We start from the raw sequence: 24,895 nt of genomic DNA, 5'->3' as shown, positions 1-24,895 counted from the left end.
TGTTTGGTTTTGGCCAGTAACCAGTAACTGATGAACTAGTAACCAATAACATGGACTAGTAACTTATGTGATTTTGGGCTAGTAACTTGGTTACTGTCCCTAAACCCTAGGTTAAAAGCTTTTTTGGTGGATTTCAATGTGACCCTAAGCTAAGTGTTAGTTACAACAGTAGAACAACTCAGTGACTAGCCTATCATCTCTCTGTGTTACAATGCAGCAGTGGTAAGATAACAAACCACTACATATGAACACTGCCAACCCTACAAAAATGTAATGAATTCAGATAACCATGACCTGTAGGTGATTTAATGTACCTTACTGTAGCATATTCATGTAGATTAATCTTAACCTTGGCTGTAATACAGGTGTGTATTGAGAATTTGTCAGCAGAGAATTGGAGCTGATAAAGAAGATTAGTTATTAATTCCCAAAGAAACAGTAAGAGACCTTATCCACAGAGCTTATCTGAAGGGATTAAGTCCCTGCAGGGCTCAGGGTAGGTATTGACACAGTATTAAATGCCTGAACACACACACACACACTCACACACTACACATGTGCTGGAGGTCAAAGTATGTATTGACACAGTATTCTATGCCTTCAATTTACACACATACACACACTTGTGGGGATTCAAAGTATGTACTTACAGATATTCTATGCCTGCACACATACACACAGCTACATATGCCAGGGGTCAGAGCATGTATTGACACAGTACTATATTCCCTCTCTTGTACACCAAATATATATATCCAATCTTTATTGACTTCCATCAACAATCAGAATTATTTTTTTGCTTCTGTTATCAAACTGGTGCCTTACTTTGACATTTTTGCTTTCCTTTGGCTCCTTTTTCTTGACTGCTTTCTTTTTGACAGCAGTGTTAGATGGCGGACTATTATCATCACTGTCGGCCTTGGATTTCTTGTTACTGGACTGCTTCTTTGTGGCTATTTTTCTTTTCTGTGAGGAGTCACTCACCTATAAATAGATACAACAGTTTAAGCAACAGGACAAAATTCAGGGAGTCTTTCAGATATATTTTCTTAGCTTAATATTCTGTTTAAATTATTAATCAAACTTACAACAGAAATCCAACACATTTTAAAACTATCCCTTATGATTGCCTTGCAATGCTTCTGTCAAAGATTCCATAATAACAAGTTTTTAAAAGTTTACACAACATTAATAACCCTTCAAATTCTTACATTTATTCCAGCTGTTATACTATTCCAACAATGTATGTTGATGCATAATATTAACAAATGCATGCTATGCATAATATTAACAAATGCATCCTTTGCTATTTCCTAAAGCATGTAATTCAATCCATATAAATGTTCAATTTATATCCCAATCACTGCCAACAAATGGCAATTTAATATTGTGGAAAAAATTTAGAAAATCTTGCAGAAAAATGCTCTCTTCATACTTTTGCTTTGTAGATTTTATCTTGAATGACCTTCCCAATATATTGCTATAATATCCCTGAACTGATGAAATAAAGGCAATATTTACCTGTTGTGACTCTGTTTCTGAGGCTGACGTCGTGGACTCGTCATCTTTATCCTTCCCGATAATATTCCCATTAGGAAGCTTATAAGCACTACTGGTCACTGGTGATTTGGTTCCCGGCTCCTTTTTGGGAGAAATGTTTGTCAGATTAACGTAACAGTTCTTGAGCTTGTCCTCTGCCTTTGGTGACACTTCTGTGTCATTTTCTGTTGAAGGTGACCCTGGTTCAACCTTTGTCTCCAATTTATCTTCATCCGAGTGTCTCTGAAGCCAAGCTTTTTTGAGTTTGGGGTGGTTGGCTGCTTTACCTTGAGAAGAGGGGTTAGTGATATGTGGTGGAGGGCTGGGGGCACTGAGAGTGTCACTGTCCGTATCATTTATCTGACCATTGGCTACTCGGCTTATTGTATCCATCAGAGTTGAATGACTATTGGAGCTTGCTAGACTGGACTCCTCAGCAGCCAGACTTGGGGAGGGGTCTGGCTTCTGTTGTGTGGGGGGAGGGGGTGGAGCAGGAACCTTTTTGCCGTCTGCTAAATCAGAGTCCTGATAAAATGCATTCTGAACTGCATTCTCAACAAATGACTTGAAGCTGTCCATGAATCCTGAGGTTCCCTGTGGTGGATTGGATGATGTGGAGGAGAGAAGCATGGACATGGCTGAGGAGGTGGTGGCTGATGTTGAGGTGACAGAGGACTGACTGTTTGTAGTGGTATAGGGGGAAGGATTAGTCAATATCTGGGGGGTAGTGACTGGCACACCACCACTCCCTACACCAGGATTACTGCCCCCATTGTCAGCTTTCTGTCGCTTACGATTGCTGCTTTCCTTGTTTGGTCTGCGCTTCACTCCCTGCTGGCCTGTAGTTGAGTGTGTGTTGTGTGAGGAGGTAGGAGCCATGCTCTGGGTGGTGGTCAACATACTGTGACTATTCCCATGGTGCTCTGCTGCCGGGTTCACACTGTTCTGAGAGTAGATGGGATTTGGAACGAGGCCTTGTTGAATGAGACTGCAGCTATAATCCACAGATCCTGCGGGCAAGGACACTGGAGGCTGGGCTATTGCTGCAGACATATATGGAACGTTACTGCTATTGGAGGAGACAGGGGATTTGGAGGAGGGGCTAGTCCTTGGTTTACCCTCATTTCTGTGATAATTGACTGGCTGCTGCATCACTGCTACATTTAATTGATGAGGACTGGCCACACGAAGTGGACTCTGTGTTCTTGGTCCGATATGTTTTGATTCTGTAGATCTGAATGCTGATAAAGCCGAGACCTGAAGTCCAGAGGATGAGGAGAGATCAATGGACTGGTCCTGGTGTGGACTTCCGTGATGACGATTGGGGGTGTGAGCTGGCTTTGGTTGCCGAGGTGACTGAGAGGAGATGTGATGACTGTGATGTGAATGGGCAGGTCGTGGACTAGTGGAATTAGAACCATCCTTATAACGGTTATCATATATCACTGAACTGTGGCCATCTTTGATGAGTGGTGGTGGAGCAGATGACATCTGACTAGCCATATTTGCTGCATGAGCTAGACTTTGTTTAGAAGAGTCCATGTTTAGTTTCTCCTCTTTCTTGTCCAGACCGTGAAGATGGAGCTGGTCTGGGGAGATGTAGGAAAGCTGCTGGAAAGGTTGATAACCATACAAACTAAAGTTTGGTTTCTCCTGTTTTACAGGGTTAGAGGAACTACTGCTTTGGGGGTAAGCTTTATAGGCCTCACTTTTGGGAAGCTTCTCAGACTTGATATCTGTTTTCTGAAGCTGCTCATAAACTTTCTGATGTTCAAAGCTCTGCTTGTAGAATTTTTCCATCTCCTGTTGTCTTATCACTTTCAGCATCTGTTCTCTCTCCTGAAAGGGAAAAGTTCAATTTCATTAATTTCTGCTGGAAGCATATATAGGTCAAAGATCTAAATTCCTATTGCTGAGGGCCATTATAAAGAGGATCTGATACTGAGTAATCTGAAAGAACATTTATTACACAATCAATACATAATGGCCCTGTTCCTCTGAATCTGACATAAGAAATCAATATCTAGTTAATGAATGCTTCTCCCCAAGAACAGAAATGATAAGCAAGCTAAGGCATTGTCTTGTGAAATCGTTAGAGGCTATATCACACCATCAAACCAAACCAACCCTGCACAGCACGCACAATAAGCAAACAGAAGCCACTGTCCTCACCCTCCACATTTTCATCAACATCAATTGCAAAGTGCACTTTGACTCCCATCCAACATATCACACCCAGTCCCTCCCATCAAACATAGAACACCCTCTTTTTTCTCCCTATATCCTGTCCCCTGATTTCTTCATCACTCCCTCTCCCAGCATACCCTCCTTCCCTCTGTTACTAAGTGCATCATCCATCTCTAGGAAGCAGTGCTGTATTAGAGCAATATAACTGACCTGTTTGTCTTCCAGGGGTTTATTACTGTCCTCAGATTTGGTCAGTGGTCCTGATTTACCAGTCCCTAATGTTATAGAAGGGACTGACCAAGCTCCACCCTATTAATGGAGTTACCAATATCATCCCATTTCTGTACAATTATCCCCAACTCTAATATTGATAAGGCTGCAAACATGAACCCCTGCCTTCTATTTCACAAATACTAATCAAATGAATATACCAGTGCCCATATAGATATTAATCCATCTTCTAATAAAAATTGACTTTTGTTTGAAAGTTAAAACACTAGGAATTTCAGCAATATAGGGAAATATAGAGAATTTACCCCCTTCCCCACTAATCCACGAACTTGCTACAATAGAGTCTTACCTCTTTGTTCCGCAGAGAACGAGCAAAATGGTCATCAACAGCAGCCAAGGTGTCGGCTGATTCCTTCAGGATCCGTTCACGTTCCTTCTTTTGCTCTCGTTCATGCTCCATTCTCTTCCATTCCTCCCTTTCTTTCCGTTCTCGATCTAGACGTTCCTTCTCCAATCTTTCCTTCTCTGCCCGTTCCCTCATGGCTTGCTCTCGTTCTCTCTCTATTTTGTCTCTCTCTCTTTCTACTCGTTCCCTGAAAAATAAATATATAAATATGCAATATCTACTTTCATTATCTCTTCACTCAATATATACACAAAGGATAAAACTCTGGAATTCAAAATGCCAACAATTTTTACAGGAAGAAAATCATCTACAGATATTAATATTTGTTTACATGTTTTTTAATAAATACTCGTACATGTACTACTTTCAACACATATATTGTCCTCCATTGATTTAATAATAAACCTACATCATTTCTACTGAATGACACAGAATTATTTTAAACATCAATGAGTCTATTATTATTTTGTGATGTTCAGTGGTTAACAAATGAAAATATCTAGAGGGGAAACTTTTTACTAATGAAGGATATTAAAAAAAATCCACTTAAAGTCAGACTATGAAGTGCCTGGTCCTTGGAGAGACACTAATGAACTTGGGTTGGTACAAGTCTTGTAAAACACCCATAAATTGTGGTAAACAAGTAATTTGAGAGCTTATCATGTCGTGTATAAGTGTGAAGGCATGCATAAGACGAGGAAACAAAAATTAATTACAGCATGACAACACAATAATGTCAGCTGTCTTCCACTAATTATCAGAGCAATATTTGGCTAGTTTTGAGAGATCATGAATACTTAGTCCAAGGAGACTGATGTTTACTATAAATCCATGTAACTTGTAGACCCATTGAGCTGCATGTATCATGTAAATATCATATTTAGGATACATTATATATAAATGTAGTAGTACATGAGTCACCATAACACAACTATACCAAACAAGACTTTTAATTCTCCCTGATAATAGCCCAGATAATTACCTTCCTACAAACTATGATTCCCCCCCCCCCTTTTTTTTTTAAACATATTCTTTGTAAAGAACTATCTTCTGAGAGTAAATTGTAAAGTAATTTATAAATTTTAATTAAAATGTCCCTTAGAAAAAAGTTTTGAGATAATCCCTTATTGTGGTTAGGTGTTTGTGGCTACCAGCTTTTGAGACAGCCCCCGTTAACACATGATTAATAGATAGGTAGGCTATCAAAGTTCAACAGCTCTGATCAAATACAAGTACAAAGCCATTATACAAAAATATCAATAGTTTGTTCCAAACCCAATCTGCTTAGTCAATAAGCGATTTCGAAAGACCTTAAATTAAAGTCTTTGCTGTAAGGCACCAATTTTTTTTTTACCTTTTGCCAAATAAGGAGATGTCATGTAAGTGTGTAGTGTTGTGTGGAAGCCCAGGGCTTAAATCACAAAGGCCAGTCACGCTTCAGTTCCCAGTGCTGTATACACAGTCAACCTTAAGGTGCCCTACGCCTGTTTAAGCGCAATACACCATAAATGTCATTCTGGGGGCTTTTATTCTCATGTATATGCTTTGAATCTCAAGTAGCCCTAAATTATATTTCCTGAACACATGTAAAATTCATAAACCACCTACATCACATGTTGGTTGTGTTAAAGGTGCCTTTTTCTACAGAATGCATGCGGAGATATTGACAAGGCAAGTACTACAATATCCAAAACAAAATCCCGAATAGAAATCACATGTTGACTTAGAAATCAAAGTTCACTTGATCTATCCACTGCCAGATCACTAGTTTTACCTGTCAACACAACAATGAAGTATTTGCCCCCTAACAACCAAGTGTTAAGATTCATATCAAGGCTATTTCTGTACATATTTGCTGGTGGCCTTTGACTTTTTGATCATGAACATTTTTCAACAACAAAAGCAAGAAATCCTTGTCCAAAAATCTACTGCATTTGTAGATAACATTTTCAATAATTAACCTCTTTATGCATTGTATTTACCTCTCAATGGGTCCACAATACAACATAGATTAAATCAATCAAAGGCAAGGTAATTCACATTTCATGTTTATATCTTACAGAAAAATTCCAAGTCTGTTTATAAATTAAGTGAAAGCATAAAAAAAATTCATATCTTTGCCAAATATTAAGGTTTTACAGTGTTAAAAACAATGCAACATTCATTACAGTTGATGAAGTCGGTATTTTCCCTCCCACCTTTTCCTTTATTATTTTGCATGGTTTTTAATTTATTTATTGTATATTTATCGAATGCAATCTTGTGACAAACATACCAATCCTATATTGTATTGAGATGAATTTATTTTCCGTGTTATTAACAAATAAACACTTGACGTGATTTACCTCTCAATTCTCTCTTGTCTCTCCCTTTCTAGCTGCCGGTCCCGTTCAAGTCTTTCCTTTTCAATCCGATCCATCCTTTCTCTCTCCAGTCGTTCCCTCTCTATTAACTCCCTCTCCTTGGAGAACAGGTGCCCCAGTAGATCCTCCCGGTTTTTGGGCAGTAAATACTGAGGAGGGATGGGAATGGAGGGGTAAGTCTTCTGCCAGAGGTGCTCCAGTTGAGGCATGGTGAGGGTTGACGGGTAACCTCCCCTGGAGAGGAGGAGCTGGTATTGCATGGAGGCTAACTGTTGGTGTTGAAGAGCTGCTAATTGTGACGGGTCCATCTGAGCAAGAGAAGGATGGATGCCCAGAGTGGCAGCGGCCCCCAGAGCGGCTGTGAGATGATGAGGAGGATACTGTAAGGAGGGGATCACATGGTTTGGGGGGATGGGATGAGAGGGGTAGGTGGTGGTTGATGGGATTGACTGGGTAGGGGTGGCAGCTGAGGGAATGGGAGTATGAACACTGGAGTACGGTGGCTTCTTGTGGCTCCCAAGCATGCCGTGAATGTTACTGTGAACAGGATTTTTTCTCATGAGTTCAGGGTCCCTATAGGGATGCACAGGTTCACTTTTGTCAATGATTAACGGACTAGAAGATGGACTGTTTTTCTGAGATGTTTTGAGATCATCAAGTCGAGATGCTGGTCTCCTGTCTTCATTTAATCCTGAGTTAGAATGTTCACTTGCTCGCGAGCTTGATCGGAGTTCATCATTATTCAAACTATTTGAGAGAGAATTACATCCAGACACATGATCACTGATATTGTTATTCCTTAGCTCCTTGTCCTGTTCGTGAGTATACACATCAGCAGTGGAAACAGATGACAGAAAGCTTCCAGAAGATTTTGGCGAGACAGATTTATTGGATGAAATGAATTTCTCCTCCTCCGAGTGAGATCCGGCACTTTCAGCACGGGAGAGTTTTGCGATTTGATCTGTCACCGAGCGGTTGACATCAATATTGGCATTAATTGGGCCCGGAGATTTTTCAGAAGAGGTGTTGCTTGCTAACAACCTCTGTTTCATAAAGTGCATATTATCTTCTGTATTGGCTTGGTCAGACTGGGTTTCGTCAGACTGAGTGGTGGGGCATTCCCCCGAGGATTGATTATCACAGATGGAGCTCCCTACACTGTCCCTGGAGTCAGGAGAACTCTGGGACCCCTCATGTTGGGATGACAATGAATCACAGACAGGCAAGTCCTTCTTATGTCGACTCGGTCGCAATTTTGAACATTGTTTTGTAGGACTGTCTGAAGTTGAAGTTTTTCGGGATCGTTTTGGATGAACTTTGTCCTTTGAGATCTTATTCTCACTAGAAGTGTCTTTTTTCACTGATTTGTGTTCAGATTTTGATTTGGATGAGTCGGTTGCTGCCTTAGGTTGATCCTCTTTGCTATCGTCGGATTTCACTCGCTTCTCTACCGAGCGTGATCTTCTTTCCAATGTACCATCTGTGGAGTCACTAGAATTCTCGGAGAAATCCACAGGTTTTCTTTTTCGGTCTTTTGTTGTTACTGGCTTTCCAGTTTTTGGTTTTTCTGAAACAACATTGCAACAAAATTAATTAAATGAATATGACAAGTTATTACAAACAAGAACATATTGTTGAGAACCCTGCCAGTACAAAACAGCCACACATTTAATTACCTGGGAAATCCTTGCAGGCATACTTCTTTACATATGTTATCACACAATAGCTAGAAAGTCAATCCTCGTAAATAATAATGGGCCAGACACCAGTATGATGGACCTGTCATTTAAATTAAAACCAGCTCCCTATTTTGTATTCAGTACTAGGTCTTTGTAGACCCATTGGGAGAATCTTAATCAATAGCATTTAGTTGTTTAAATCCCACCCGGGATTCATGCCAAGCTATTTAAAGGGTATTCTCTTTTCAGAAAAAAAAAATGTCAATACTAAGTGGTAGACATCCTCTATGTTGTAAAGTTCTTGTATTTAGTCCCGATGTTAACAAAGTGACTATCCTTTAAATATCTGTCACGTTTAATAGATTTATTCAATGATCACAAACATTATTCCCCGTTGATCCCTATGAGATGACAAATATCACATTGGTCTTTCCAAAAGCTTTTATATATTCCCTGTTTGTCTAACCATACTTAATTCTACAAAAAAAAAGAAAAAAAATTGGCTTTTCATTTCTGCCTTGGCAGTGATGAATATTTATATCCGATTAACAATTCACACAATGTGAGCTCTCCAGCTTATTAAATTGAAACGGCAAACTCAATAAAACTCCGTCAAATATTACAGTGACCCCGGACTTGAACCACGAGTAAGTACAAACAAGTTATTAATGGAATGCCTCATTAATAATTGATATCCTGATAAGCTCCACAGATCATGTGATTGTTCAGGCAGCTTTACATAATACACACACAGGTCAATATTGTCTCTTTATCAATCCTATCAGATCCAAGCCTGCATGAACTTGTTATTCTAGGCACAAGTAGTGAGGCTACCTGGGTAAAATACACCACATAACCTACAAATCTAAAATCAAAATGCTGGAATGAATAGGTCAAGTATTGTGTCCTAATACAAACTTAGAACAGGCATAATTTTCTCTTTTTTCAGAATTTCTAATCAAAATGAGTACCTGATTTCCTCAATGATTGCCTATATCTGAACAAAAAACTCCCATCAAACTTTAATCCCCAAGGAGTCATCACCCAAAATAGAAACATTCCTGGAGGAGTCATAATTATCAGCAAAATATGAGAATTCTGGAATTTGTTATCCATACTGTGGTTTATGAAGGGAGGAATTCCGTGTTTTCTCTGTTCATACTGAAAATCACTGAACCATCTCTCAATCCTTTCAACCCTCCCCCCACAAAAAAAATTTTCATTATATTTTTTTCTGCCAACTTAATACATATCTCTTTTGTTGGAAATTTGTACAGATTCTGAACTTCCAGGTCACTATAGGGTTGCAGCATCAAATTAATCTTACATATTTTATCACAGAATAAAATAATATTTAACCAAAAAACAAAAATCAAAACAAAAACAAAACAAACCAAAAAAAACACGGTCTGGTTTTATGCAAACTTTTTGTAATTATTTCAAAAAATAAATGTTTTTAGTTCTCTGATATAAATGGTCCCCCAATGTAAATCAATAATTTATCCCAGGAAGTGTGCTGAATCTCTAAGTAAAAGCTAATGTATGAGGTCTGGTCAGGTTGTCATCTGATCAGCCATTTTGTCTCACTAGGACAGTCTTCCCCATGCAAATCTACCATCAACTTGTCACCATAAATGCTAAACCTGTATGAATCAGACATATAATCTTGTATGAAGAGATTACTCAAAACATCTGCCTTATCTGTCATCAGGACTAGGAAGGTATACAGGGGGTTATAAACAGAGGTCAGATTACAGCTTTCCAGTGTATTACCAATCCCCTCCCCCACCCCCATCACCCTCCCCTTTCTCCCTCACCATAAAAAAAGGATTAAATAACCAATAACAAAAACAAATTACATGGACAGAAAAAAGAATGGTTTCCTTAATTAAATTAAAACACTTTCTGGACATAAGAGAAAAAATCAATATAGTGCTCACCTTTGTCTGAATCTTGATCCGTGGATTTCGCCTCTTTCTGTTTAACTTTATTATTCCGAACAGAGGAAGATTTTTCTGAGTTGGCTGGTGGTTGTTTAGATGTAGGATTTCTGGTCTACAACAACAGAGAAGAAACGTTCCTGATCATACAAAGAAATAAAACGCTGGCGTGAATGACGCGCCAAGCATATACAGTCGACACGACAGAAATAGACAAGAAACAAGGCCAGGCATAATCTATCATCCGGTAAAACCACACTGTATGAAGATTAATCTCAGGCTGGCAAGAGATCAATTACTGTGTACAGGGCTAAGAGTGAACAAACAGCAATAACACACCTCTGGGAAACAGATGTGTGTATTATTGAGAGCACAAGGTCATACAAATGTCAAACCTTTAACTGGACATTCTTAGTAAATAGTCCCTGTGTTGTAAGTATTAATCCCTCTAGAAAACAAGCATTTGTACATCCAGTACACAAACTAAGACTGATGATGTACACATACTTAACATCTGCTGCTGATCGACTGACGGTGATAATGAGCTGTACGTACAACAGTTACACAATCAGAGAGATATCTCAGAACTTCCACCAATCATTACAATGGAGGAGCTTCTCACCACAGCTATCTAACACAGAACTGTTCAACAAGTCAATTATTTCACTCCAGATCAATAGTGCCCACTGCCAGACAAAGACCAGCATTCCTCTCTCTGCCCAGGTAACAAGCAAGGCTGGCCTATTTTTAATGGTTGACTGCTCAAACAATGAGATAAGCACAAACAACTTTTGAATTCTAACAGTTTGAAATTTAATCTGCTGTATTCATCGCCCCTATAAAGACTCTTTATCATGCAAATGTAAACGGCCTGGAGCAATTCTGCAAACCCAATGTTTGATAAGGCAGATAAGGGACCTTCTCAAAACACAGATTACAGACTTGAGGGACTCTCACAGCAGAGGAATTTGGGAGAGACTAAATAGCTTATAAAGAGGAGAGTTACTGAAAAAAAAAAAATCAATACACCCAACAAAAGAATTAACACAATTTAAAATAATACATGTTGAAAATAAATATATTGTGTTATTACCACTATTTTTTTTTCCCCTACTTTATTAAAAAATACATTTCCTTGTACCTGTCTGGCTTAAATTCATGATTGACACCAGCCAACTGCAGTCATGTTAAAAGGTAGTGACAATTCAAACCAAATAAAAAACACATTAACACAACCCCCCTAACAACACACAAATTACATACTACAAGTTTTATATCAGCGACAATACTTGTCATAATTGGCCATTTGGTCATGTTATACAAAAATTCCCTATAGGCAAAAGACATGGGACAATGAAGCGTGACCCGAATAACACCACCATCACTGTCACAATATACAGGGCCAGCCCTGCGTGTTAAATCTGGTTACACGGCGAGCGATAAGGCTGTGCCATGTCACCAGAATACTTGCTGGGGCTTCCACAAACAAATACTGGACTGCAATCTATGGACTAGGGCAGAGAGGAAATAAACAACGAGAATACGGCAGAGATAAAAATTAAACCTAAATAAAAAGAACACAGCAAACCCCTGATATAAAAAAACATATCAGTCAATTGGGAATTTAAAGGGAGAAAAAGAATTATTTTCAGAGCATGTTCCCAGGCTATGTAAACAAGAACAGCCTAGGAGCATGAACTGGCTCTCAGAACAAAAAGCCCCTTAGCATGTAACAGTTGTTTGATTAACTACATACTGCCTTAAGTTAGACATTACACTTCACAATTAACATCACTTACCTCGCTGTGAAAAGTCAAATATCAATATAGGTACTGAAACATCAGATAGGACTAACATAGGTCCAACAAACAGAGCAAAACTTGAGCACACTTAATACCACAAATAAAAGCCATGATGTATTATTACACGGCTGGCTAGAAACAGGCCCACAGTTCCTATTTAATCAATGTGTCACTGTGAGTCTTTTGTTGTCATTCACACACACAAAAAATAAACCACAGCCAGCGCTTACAAATATGAATATTACATGCAGCATTTAAATCTGTGGCATTGGAATTCTTACTTTAATATTCAGTCTGAAGCTTACACTGACCTAAGCTTAATTGCTTATGTGTGTGTGTGTATTATATTCTACTATCTAAAATAAAGCCACTGTTAAACTGTAAGCCTTTCACCTAAATGTAAACAAAATATCGTTAAATTTTAATGACAAAGTATGCCGTATCAGATGAACATATTTTCCGCATATTAACTACGAGGGCACACATCATGGTATGACTCATCTCCTTTTCATATGCACCGAGGGAGCATATCTGATTTTTTTAATGTCGCATTGTAATGAGTTTGAGAGAAGTTTAAAATCTTTCAAGCATTTTTACAATACCGTAAGATTAGTTAGCTCTTGGAGCAGTGTCTAAATATAGACTAGGGCAGATGTATCATTTCATAACTTTATCTAGTACACTAAATCTTAAGCATTTAAAATTTTACAATACAGAATGTGACCAGGTAGATTCTTCCATTGGTGTGTTTGTTTCTTTATTAGAGCTTTGAGAGATGATTAATTATTTTTACATGCCTCTAGGGACTTCACTATAAGTCAGCATGACAAACCAGCCACACATTAAAATCTGGCCAGCTTTTGTGAAACCATCCCTGTAGAAAACCCTGAAGTAGGTTAATGGTTTTCACGGCCTGACCTTGGAGGGGACTGACAGGGGGTAACCATCCAGGAAATTCAAAGTGTAAAAAATCTGTCAGACAGGAAGCTAAATTTCTTACTGTAAAGGAACACATCCTTAAATTTTGATATTTTTATATGTTTATAAATATCTCTGTTTTTTTTTGTTTTTTTTTAGAAGGGGGGGGGGGGTCAATTTTTGGATGAACAGTTTAGATGAATTCAATGAGCTCTGTGTCAAACTTAACAATAAGTCATTAAAAACGACATGTGATTACATCATAATCACTTCCTGGGATGGACCTAATGCCCTTGATTACTGACCACTTTCAACATGTTTACAAACTTCCCTTTTAGAGCCTCTCTGCTTATATCACAGATGGATTTGCTGGGATTGTACACAAGTGTGGGTGATAAAGGATGCAGTTAATTATCCAATTTCCAAAATCTAATTAACAGAATTCCATTGCAGCTGTTATGCTACCTCTTTCATCAGGCTGGACACATGTTGGCCTTCACAGTTTAACACTGGTAGTTTAACAGAGTCTATTTCTTTGTTCTGTGTAACTAAGAGAACTGCTACACTCTATTAGCATAAATAACTTACTGGCTTACATTCTAACAGAGAGATAAATAACTTACTGTATTGCCTTGCTGTTCCTTGTTTGTTTGTCTAGTCCTTCTAGGACCAATTCCAACTTCTACACCTCGCAAAATTGAATCCACCACTGAAATAAACAAAATCCAATGTTAGAATCAAAGACATAAAATAGCTTAGAAAATGCTGGCAGACAGAGAAAACTGTCTCGACCTGCACTGACAAGGGAAGTATGCTATCAAAGGCGCACTCGAGAACTGGCTCTGGCTGTAATCAATATGACTCATACAAACAAGCTTTCAAAACCGGATGAAAATAGCTGAGTGGTGTGCGGTAACCCCATTCATTAAACAATGCGATTTGATTATCAGAACAGTAGATTCCATTTAACAGGACCTAAGAGCTGTCAGGGGGAGTGTGATACAATTCACATTGATCTCTCTTTTGTCCTTGCTTAAAAGTCTCGCTACAGCGGTCACTGTGTAATTGTCTGAATTCAGGATTTTTAAATTCTTCCACAATTGTACAAATCAGACAAGCACTAAACCAGGTCACCGCTCTCACTGTTAAAGGAAATATCTTGGCTTGGGCCCACACAGAAAAATAAAATCTCAAAAGGAATCTGCTAACAAATAAATACATACACTGTAAAATCTCTAGACCTGTTGAATCAATAGCAGAAAACACAAGGAATAATCAGTGAAATGATAGTCTGCTTCACACGTTGTTATCTGCTGTTAACTGTGATTGCACATGCTCAGTATATCCCGCCCCTCAGTACAGTAATGGCTGTTTGCTATGGACAGATGATAATTTGATGGCTGCCTAGAGGGCTCAGCCAAAGGTGAAGGTCACTTCACCACACAAAGAAAAACAAGATGGCTACCTCAGGCCTAATTTTCCAGAACATGCCTGGATTTAAACTAATGACCTCTTCATGATAAGTGACTTTGTGTATATCATATTTATTTCTCATTAACTTTTAAAAGAATTTTTGAAAAAATGCAGATGAGGAAAAACATTTCAGATGAAGGTGTGGTCCTGACACAATTCAACACTAATAGCCATAAATTGTGTTGTCAAAATCCCATTTTCTTAAGAGCTTTTTTGAAATATCAACTCATAATTCGTGCATGAGACATTTATTTACTTGACTTAGTTCTATGTATCGATTGACAAGAAATGAATGATAGGAGCCGCTGTAAAGTTTTCATTTGCACTTCACTTCCCATTTATACTGACATTTAACAAATCAAAGCAACATGGCAGACATATTAATGATAGGAATAAAAAATTAACAACATAGATGTCGGAAGCAAAATGAAAGTGGGGTGGCTAATTGAAAGTGGGGGGGGCTAAACCAACGGAAAAAGGTAAGCCCCAATTCCCAATGCCTATATTATACCTTTGAAAAAAAAAGTGGGGGGGCTAAGCCCCCCCAGCCATGCCCCCCCCCCCCCCTGGGGTTCCGACGCCTATGAACAACCAAACCAGGTGTACACTTGACTTACAGTGTACAGTTTTGTACACTTGACTTACAGTGTACAGATTTGTCTAATCTTGTTGATTTCCTCTCCACAGGGATTTACAGTTACCCTTGTTTGTTTATCTTTTATTAAATGTCCCGATTCTTATCGATTTTTTCCTTGTGTCATTCTTGGCTCCATTATAAACCTGCTTTTAGAGTTCTATCAAAACTTGTAATGTAGATACACAGTCATTCAGTCCCTGATCACGATCCATGGCTTTGTTTAGTGGAATCAATATCGCACACTGTGCTCGATGAATTTCCAGATGAATTTCCGTCCACTGGATTTCTCCAAGGCTTTGAGACAAGATCGTTTTTCGATATAGCAGTCACTTGAGATCAGAAGCAATGTAATTAAATTGGGTTATATTCCACTGCAAATAAAAGAAATGGTGTCCTTTGTTGAACTTGAACAAAGTGTATGGCAATGTTTTGTCTACCATGGCAGGGTATTTATGTGGCAGAACAACAGAATGGCTGCCATCTCACAAAGAACCCATCTTACAGAACAATGTTATACAGAACAGCCTCCATCAGGATAGATATCTACACAATGCATCCTATTATTTTTTTTCAGAAATGCTTAAAGCAATGTTCCTGATAAAGGAAGCCTTTAATAATTTTCATTCTTATAAAAAAAATCAGAGCCCCATAAAAAGTATACACTGATTCAATAACACTATGGACTACTAGTTGTGTGTGGATGTTAATGGCTAGAGAGATCAGGAAAGAGATCAAAGGTCAAATACACAAACAATCTGAAGATAACATCACTGGCAATCCTCAAACACTGTAACACTAACCATGTGGTCAGTAGGGACATTCTGACCTTGTGGTCAGTATGGACATTAAAGTTCTCAGTGTCTGCCAGGCCTATAGATTGTGGGTGTCCACAGAAAAATAATGCTGGGATACTCTTCTTAAAGAAGAGTATCCCAGCACTATTTTTTAATCACATTTTTATCAAATAGGTCATGGATACAATAATAAGAGGCCCATGGGTCTTAATGGTCAGCTGAGTATCAAGGGGGAAAGTGCAAAATCATGAAAATCAATTTGTCCAAGTACTACATATCCATGAATAAAGATTTTGAAATTGTAATATATTTCAATACATGACCATCTTTGCTCCATCCAGTGGCCAAATTTTTACCATTTTATACTCTTTGTAATCGTACAATTTATCAGTTGGCCAGCTAGACATCTCATTATTATTTGGCTCAATAATTACAGAAAAAAAAATTATAGCTAATGTAATGCACATTCTAATACAATATAAAACTAACAACTTTATGTACATATTTCTAAGGCAAACATATGAATTGAAAATGACATTACAAATGAAATAATCAAATTGTAAACCTGATACCCCCCTCCCCCCCAAATGAACACCACTCAAACAGCATGAAAAACTTTATAATCACAATGAACATTCTATATCTGAAGGAAAAAAAAACCAAAGGCAGGGAACAGTTGATAGAGAACTTGTGTCCTCTGACAGAATCTAGAAGTCAGTCATCAAGTCCTCAATCTAAGTGATAGGGGAAAAAAGTTAATTTACTTAACAAGACCCTGACAGGGAAAAAATGTATATCTACTAAACAAGACCCTAGACAGGGAAAAAATGTATATCTACTAAACAAGACCCTGACAGGGAAAAAATGTATATCTACTAAACAAGACCCTGACAGGGAAAAAATGTATATCTACTAAACAAGACCCTAGACAGGGAAAAAAATGTAAATCTACAAAACAAGACCCTGGACAGGGAAAAAAATGTAAATCTACTAAACAAGACCCTGGACAGGGAAAAAATGTATATCTACTAAACAAGACCCTGGACAGGGAATCTGTATTCAGAACTCTCTACAATGGAATTGATTTGTCAGTGATATTATGCAACAGAAAATCTGCTAATGTCCTCTTGTTTGTTCAACACCTATCCCACATTTCCCTCTCACAGGTATTAATTCTGTACTTATGTGATCTCTGAATCTAAAAACGTTTGAAAACGCAAACAATTCATGAAGGAGAGATTAAAGTTAAATAAGAATGTTATAACAATGAGCAGACAAAATATAATCACACAGTTGAAAAGCTTGGTATCATATATCTCAAGTTGATGTCATCTGTGTAAGTGACAGATCACCAGTCTTTGGTCCTCTCTGGTTTCTATTTTTTGACCCTGTTTGGTTGATTGATCAAATAAAGAGAAGGGTTTACAGTACAGGAGGATATTGTGAGAAGATAAAAACTGGAATTTGTTTATTGACATACACTGGGCTTGTCTGACAAGGAATATATGCACTACTGAATCTATCCCCATACAGTAGAAAACCCTGATCCAACAGTACAGAGACCGCAAAGATATAGAACCCCAATAAGACAGACAGGTGTTCAGAAAATAATCTATGTTTGGCTGGTACACGTTTCTTTGTTCCCGAGCTCTGGCAAGCTGTCCGAGTACTGTTAGTGCAAATCACTCTCGCTGGCACATTCTGGAAAGCTGCCACTGAAAACAGCCAGGAATGTTGTTATGCTTTTTCTCTCTACAAGTGAGAATGTGCATGCTAATCCCTAGCAGTCGAAAGCAGACACAATCTCGGTCTCATCTTATCAGTTTCTATCCAAACTCATCTTTTATATCCAGTACCCCAAGTTTTCTGTAAACTTTAATAACACCCACACAAAGATAGTGACAGTTGAACAATGCAGATTATATAATGCCTGGATTTTCTCTTGTCAATAACTTAATTCAGGTCAGGAAACAGGAAGCTCTATTGGATCCTTTGACATTGGAGTAAATTATCTCAAGCCTATGGCAACCCACAATCAATACCTCTCTTTGAATTAATGACATGATTCATTTCAGAGAACCAAAATCAATCCACAGTCAGCATCAATACGTGGTACAGGAACACACTTCAAAACCATCATACAATGTCTTACTGTCGGTTTTCATGTTCTGCTTCAATGTACCATTAAGACATCCTTTTACAGTGACCTATGCCTGTGGACAGTTAGGATCACCTGGCACTCACACACCTAATACTGCTGAACAATCTTTACTTGAATGCATTACAATTTGTTTACAGGCTAGACAGTAGATATAGATGGCGTGTAGTGCAACAAAATCTTATATGTGGGGTCTGTAAATTTTGATATTTCAGTCAACTTACTAGCATTGTTCCTTAAGGCATTCCTATTGTTTTGCCACTGAAAAAAATAATTTGTTCAAAATACCTATCAATTACTTTTAATTACATACCATTTCTTGCTTATTTTGATATTGAAAGACTTTCACAACCTGTTTGTAAAGCTGGTTCCCCATCAGCAAAAGTTTGAAGATTGATCACGTGGACAGATTTCTGAAGCTCTTTCATGAAAGGAAAATTTTGGAGAATAGTTTGAATGAACACATTTTTAAAGCTTGTAAATAAAAGCTAAAAATTAAAGCTTGCTTTAAGAGCAGATATTTTGAAGCTGATTGTGTCTTGAAAGTTAAAGCTAGTTTGTCTGGGCAGACTTTTGAATCTTATTTGCCTGGGCAGACTTTTGTAGCTTTTGTTTATGATGAAAGAGAGTCTGCTTGTTTACCAACTTTTCGAGCTTGTTTCATGGAAATGAACTTTGTTTGTATGGGCAGACTTTTGGAAGCTTGTTTGTCTAGACAGCTATTGAAGCTTGTTCTTCTATGTAGACAAATGGACAGCTATTGAAGCTTGTTCTTCTATGTAGACAAATGGAAACTTGTTAATCTTGGCAGACCTTTGAAGCATGTCTGTATGGACAGACTTTTAGATTAGAAGCTTGTTTGTCTAGACAGCCTATTTAAGCTTGTTTGTCTAGTCAGACTATTGAAGCCTGTTTATCTGGACAACCCATTGAAGCTTGTTTATCTAGACTGCCTACTGAAGCTTGTTTTGTATGGGAAGACTATTACAGCTTGTTTGTCTGGGCAGACTGTTGAAGTTTGTTTGTCTAGTCAGACTATTGAAGCTTGTTTGTCTAGTCAGACTACTGAAGCTTGTTTGTCTAGTCAGACTACTGAAGCTTGTTTGTCTAGTCAGACTATTGAAACTTGTTTGTCTAGTCAGACTATTGAAACTTGTTTGTCTAGTCAGACTATTGAAACTTGTTTGTCTAGTCAGACTACTGAAGCTTATTTGTCTAGTCAAGACTACTGAAGCTTTGTTTGTCTAGTCAGACTGTTGAAGCTTGTTTGACTAGTCAGACTATTGAAGCTTGTTTGTCTAGTCAGACTATTGAAGCTTGTTTGACTAGTCAGATTATTGAAGCTTGTTTGTCTAGTCAGACTATTGATGCTTGTTTGTCTAGTCAGACTATTGAAACTTGTTTGTCTAGTCAGACTACTGCAGCTTGTTTTCTAGTCAGACTATTGAAGCCTGTATGTTTAGTCAGACTACTGAAGCTTTGTTTGTCTAGTCAGACTGTTAAAGTTTGTTTGTCTAGACAGAGTTTGGAAGCTTGTTTCATCGGGACAAGGTTTAAAACTTTTCCGTATGCGCAGACTACTGAATCTTGTCTGTTTGGCAGACAGTTGAAGCTTGTTAGTTTGAACAGATTTTTTTGATGGAGCTGAATATTTTGTGTTTTGATGGAGCTGAATATTTAAGCTATCTGGACACTTTTCCAGTTCATTTGTCTGAGCATATTGTTGAAGCTTGTTTTACAGTGCAGACAATGGAAGCTTGTTTATCTGACCTCAATAACAAAGCTTGAGCAGACTTGTAGTGGAATAATATGAAGCTCACCATCAGTGACAAAATTCTGTCTATAGCTGGTATCTTATCATCACTGACAAGTCTTAAAGGAATATTCAGTGATGTTGAGTTTGAAAGATTAAATTTCTTTGCAAAATAGTTTTTCCAACAATTTTTTTTAATTGACACTAAAGATGTCAGCTGACTTTTGCAGCTTGGATATGGATTTTTATGGGGTGAGAATTTTATCATGCTTATTGTTAATCTCCCTGATTAGCCTGATATTATTCTACAGCCTGAGCTTCAGCATCTATTACACTGGGGTGGGGTGGGGGGTGGGGGATCTGAAGGACACTTACCCCCATCATCAATCAGCCGCATCTGAATAAGGGCTGGGTCTTCATTATGCTCCTCTAGTACTGTATCATCAGTTAAAGACAGACTCTGTAAAAAATATCAGAAAATTCTAAACAAACATATATACTCCTTCAGAATGGTACCGTCAGTAAAAATATATTTATCAATATACAAGTGTCAGATAGAATTCAATAAACAAACAATTTATTTACAATTTAAATATAAAATCATTCAAATCTGGAAACATTTGTGTTTTATGAACATGGAAACCTTTGACCCTCCTTTCCTGCATTAGACAAGTTCCGACCTTTATTAATGATTAACCAAAATAATTATATTTCCTCTTCCAGAAATATACCACATTTTCTTGGACAAGTTGGACACAGAGTTTTGGACCAAAATTTGACTCCCAAAAATCTGACTTATGTAGGGGAGTATATATGGTATATAAAACCATTTTTTGTTGTTGTATATCTGAAGGAATAACATTTTCTTAATTATGAGCTTGCTTTTTTAAGGCAACAATAATTTATGAAATTATGTCATATTTTCATTGGTTTGATCCTCCTAGGCCTTGATTTAGGGATCTACAATCTGTTTCTCTGAATGTGCTCTATACATCTGTTTATCTTATACAAGCTATGCATTAGATTTATCATCTATAGACAACAATCCTCTGTGATAGATGTAAATAGACCTATGATCTGTACAGATTTTTTACTGCTAGTTCAGACCCAAGCTTAACCTTCCTGGTATTTTAGTTTAGGTGTTAAGGCCACATAAATTTAAAATTTAGATTCTCATCCTAATTTGCTAAAAAATTGGGGCGGGTGGGTGGATTTTATTTTTTATTTTTTATTATTGAAAATATCTACATAACGCTCTTCTTAGTACACAAAATTTTCACATTATGTTAATGCCAATATGAATATATTTCATTGTTTATTCTTTTATATTTACATTTGCAAATGTTTTCCCTTATATAACACTATTGAAAGCAACGCGTATCTATATCCGTATAAACACAGGTTCCTCGCGTCATAAACGTTTCTCATTGACGTCATAAAGGGTCGACGCGCAAACAATGGATCAAATGCGTGCCGTTGAGTTTGAAAAATAAAACATTTCACGCGTTAAAGATTATAATCAGGAAAATATAAAATATGAATGAGTCATAAATGTAAATATAAGTAATAATGTATCATTTTTAAACATCTATCGGATATAAATACGGGTTGGTACGAGATCAAATTTACCATAAAGCCCTTCGGGCTTTATGGAATTTGATCTCGTGACCAACCCGTATTTATATCCCGATAGATGTTTAAAAAATGATACCTTATTTCTTAAAAATATCTATCAAAGATTCTTGTTATAGAATATTAAATATTTATAGTTTTTATTAATGAATTTTCAAGTACACAAATACAGCACACCCCACACAAAATTGGGTGCGGATCCCAATAAATTGCATAAGCTGTATGTAGTAGTCACTACTTCTCATCGGCCTTTCTCTAAATACCTTTTAGTTTTACCAACAACTCCTTTTGTTTTGTGTGAAATATCACAGATTTCCACTGTCCTCATACTTTCATTCTTGAGACTTGACACGTTCAACATTAAAATATGTCATTTTTCCAAAACAGGATCGGCCGTCTAAAACTGTAAAATATTCTACTGAAAATCCTATGCTCAACAGTTTTAAGATTTACCATTTCCTTAGCATTATTATCCTCTAAAGTCTGCCAACGATCTTTTTTTTTTTTAAATACAAAATCACATACAACTGGCGATTATTATTAAGTTATACCTTGACCAGATATGTCATTTTCTTCGTCTGTTTTTAGTTGGTTAAAATCTCTTTTAAAACTTGCTCATGCCAGTGATGGTATCTAGATGTATTTATGTTAATTTTGCTTTTCTGCCATCTCTATCCTGGCAAATTATCTTTTCCCTATATATGTAAACTGCTTTTATTGCCGATTTTTCTCCATTCTACACATGGCTTTTGTGCTATAAATAGCACCACGCGACTTTTAATACAGACGGGAGATAACTCTTAAATTTTGACTGTGATTCTTGCTGAGTAAAAATACATGTGAATACTTTTGAAACACAAAAACCAAAATAAAAAACAACAGGGCGGGGCATTTTGAGAGGGGCGGGCGGGGATGAGAATCTAAAGTTTAATTTTACCTGGCCTAATCTCTTTCACTGGCAGTTGATAAACTCCACACAGCTACGCCACAGACACTGGTCATGTGACGTTTCCCTCTCCTGACCCCTGCATTATACATCCCACCAAGAGAAATCATTCCTATTTACTCCCATCATATCATCAGACTTCATACACAGCTACCATTTAAACACAGTGAAGAATTCTCCCAATGTTTGATAAGAGAAGAAATTATGCCTTGGCAAAATCCATGGTTAATACATGTGTTGTATGTATTGTAAAATAAATTGATGAGATTTAAAAATTCATCTATGAATAAATGGTATCATCCATATAGGAAGACCACAGGCACCAAACTCGCTTGAATTTTTGACCCCCTAGTATATACTAGGGGGTCAAAAATTCAAGCGAGTTTGGTGCCTGTGAGGAAGACTATGATCTTGTGATCAAAGTTTGCCCCTCATGGCCAGCTACAAAATTACTGAGCCTAAACTAGTGAATGAAAAGCCACCCAAGTCTTGGAAATTTATCTTTACCACATCCTTGGAAACCTTATTACCTTTAGGGAAATACTAACTCTAAAGACAGCAGATGTGTAAGTGGTGAGTAGACATTTATAGTTTCTCTCTCGTGACCCCTGCATAACATTATCTGGCTGTGTGTGACCTTCACATTGTAAACCTACGCTGCTATCATTACTTTTTTGTCAGGCTTCCAAGAAAACAAATATTTTTGCTGTGCTGAGTGGGAATGCAATAGATAAGTAAACAATGATACAGAAATCAATAGGGCCACAGCTAACAAAGTACATTCATCAGGCAATTAACCGAGGAAGCACCAACTCTGCCGAGCTGTCTAGATCAACAGCGTTCAGATTGCTGACAATTTTTTAATTTTATTGCTGAGTGGATCAATGCTGGAATGGCTGGCTTTCTCTGTGACCATGGACTCATCAGCCCACTAACAACAGAATACACCAGACCACTCATTAAAAGCCTGCAGTCAGATTTATGTTGTAATAAAAGTCTGTCCTCATTAAAAGTCAATCCCCATCTAGCAGGCCTCAGTAATGAAGGATTCAGCCATCAGACCACATTATATACATTATTAGTTTTCTATTATGTACATTAAAGTACAGGATTTCAATGAAGCTTCACAAATTAACGTTACACAAGCCTTGCTTTAGAAAATGCGCAGAACTCCATTATCAATTGTTAATGAGGTCAAAGAACTAAAGTTGTGATAATGATGCACATAAACTTAGAACCCTGGTATGTGTTTATTAAATCCTAATGTTTGAAAGAATTTTCTCTTATTATGAGAAGGAAAAACACCACCTTAGCTGCCTAGACATTAAGTTACCATGGAAACATCTTAACAGGTGGATTCCAAGGAATAAAAATTCTAGCCCAAACAGAACAAGAAAATCCAAGAAAATGTTTGTACATATACAAAATTAAACAAAGACACACACACACACACACAAATATAAGTTAATGAATCTTACATATAAACAATGCTCTGTTCCATCTATAGAGTATGTGTTTGTACACAGCAGGTGTTTTGTAAGCACACCCTGATAAACTAAATAATCCTAAATCAAGTGATCTTTTCTAGTGGCTGAAGGGTTTGTTACATGTGTGATGCATCTATTCATAGAAACAACTCTCCCTGCTTGACTTAGGTACACTATACAAGCTTTCATTGTTTGTATAAATCACTGACGATTATTATAAGATCAAGTGGAAATTAAAAATCGACTTCCTGTTATTAATGTATCTGACAGTGTTGTCTCTGTTATTTAATATCAGAGTGGACTTCTGAGATGGCGGTTGTTGTTTTTGTTAGGAATAAAAAGAGTGTGGTCTCTGTCATTGTGGGCCATTCTTTAGTGTGTTTGGTGACTGATATGATGGCAGTGTGGTCTCTGTCATTGTGGGCCATTCTTTAGTGTGTTTGGTGACTGATATGATGGCAGTATAGTCCCTGTCACTGTGGGTCATATTCTAGTTTTTGTTATGATAGATGACAGTTTGGTCCCTGTCATTGTGGGTCATGTTTTAGTGTGTTTTTGTTTAGATAGATGACAGTGTGGTCCCTTTCATTGCAGGTCATATTCTAATGTGTATTAGTTATGATATATGACATTGTGGTCCCTGTGATTGTGGGTCATATTCTAGTGTATTTGTTACTGATACATGACAGTGTGGTCCCTGTCATTGCGGGTCATGTTTAGTGTGTTTTTTTATTACTGATACATGACAGTATGGTCCCTGTCATTGCGGGTCATGTTTAGTGTGTTTTTTGCTACTGAAACATGACAATTTGGTCCCTGTCATTGCGGGTCATGTTTAGTGCGTTTTTTGTTACCGATACATGACAGTATGGTCCCTGTCATTGCGGGTCATGTTTAGTGTGTTTTTTTTATTACTGATACATGACAGTATGGTCCCTGTCATTGCGGGT

General features: G+C 37.5%; 1 protein-coding gene across 2 annotated transcripts in view; it reads right to left on the bottom strand.

Annotated features, from left to right (window-relative positions):
- LOC133194559 (lysine-specific demethylase 3A-like) overlaps nt 1–24,895 on the bottom strand; it is a 58,539-nt gene that overhangs the window by 10,305 nt on the left and 23,339 nt on the right. For both annotated transcript variants that reach the window (XM_061330505.1, XM_061330509.1), the window contains exons 5-11: nt 20,256–20,340; nt 13,689–13,774; nt 10,346–10,460; nt 6,709–8,293; nt 4,307–4,550; nt 1,522–3,378; nt 826–984 (exon numbers count right to left, since the gene is read on the bottom strand). In XM_061330505.1, coding sequence (XP_061186489.1) covers nt 826–984; nt 1,522–3,378; nt 4,307–4,550; nt 6,709–8,293; nt 10,346–10,460; nt 13,689–13,774; nt 20,256–20,340 — 4,131 coding nt within the window. The remainder of the gene's footprint in view (nt 1–825; nt 985–1,521; nt 3,379–4,306; nt 4,551–6,708; nt 8,294–10,345; nt 10,461–13,688; nt 13,775–20,255; nt 20,341–24,895) is intronic.

Source organism: Saccostrea echinata, unplaced genomic scaffold (assembly GCF_033153115.1).
Source record: "Saccostrea echinata isolate AGI-Se365-2 ecotype Australia unplaced genomic scaffold, CSIRO_AGI_Sech_v1 ptg000001l, whole genome shotgun sequence".
Classification (NCBI taxonomy): domain Eukaryota; kingdom Metazoa; phylum Mollusca; class Bivalvia; order Ostreida; family Ostreidae; genus Saccostrea; species Saccostrea echinata.
This window is presented reverse-complemented; position numbering and strand designations above follow the sequence as displayed.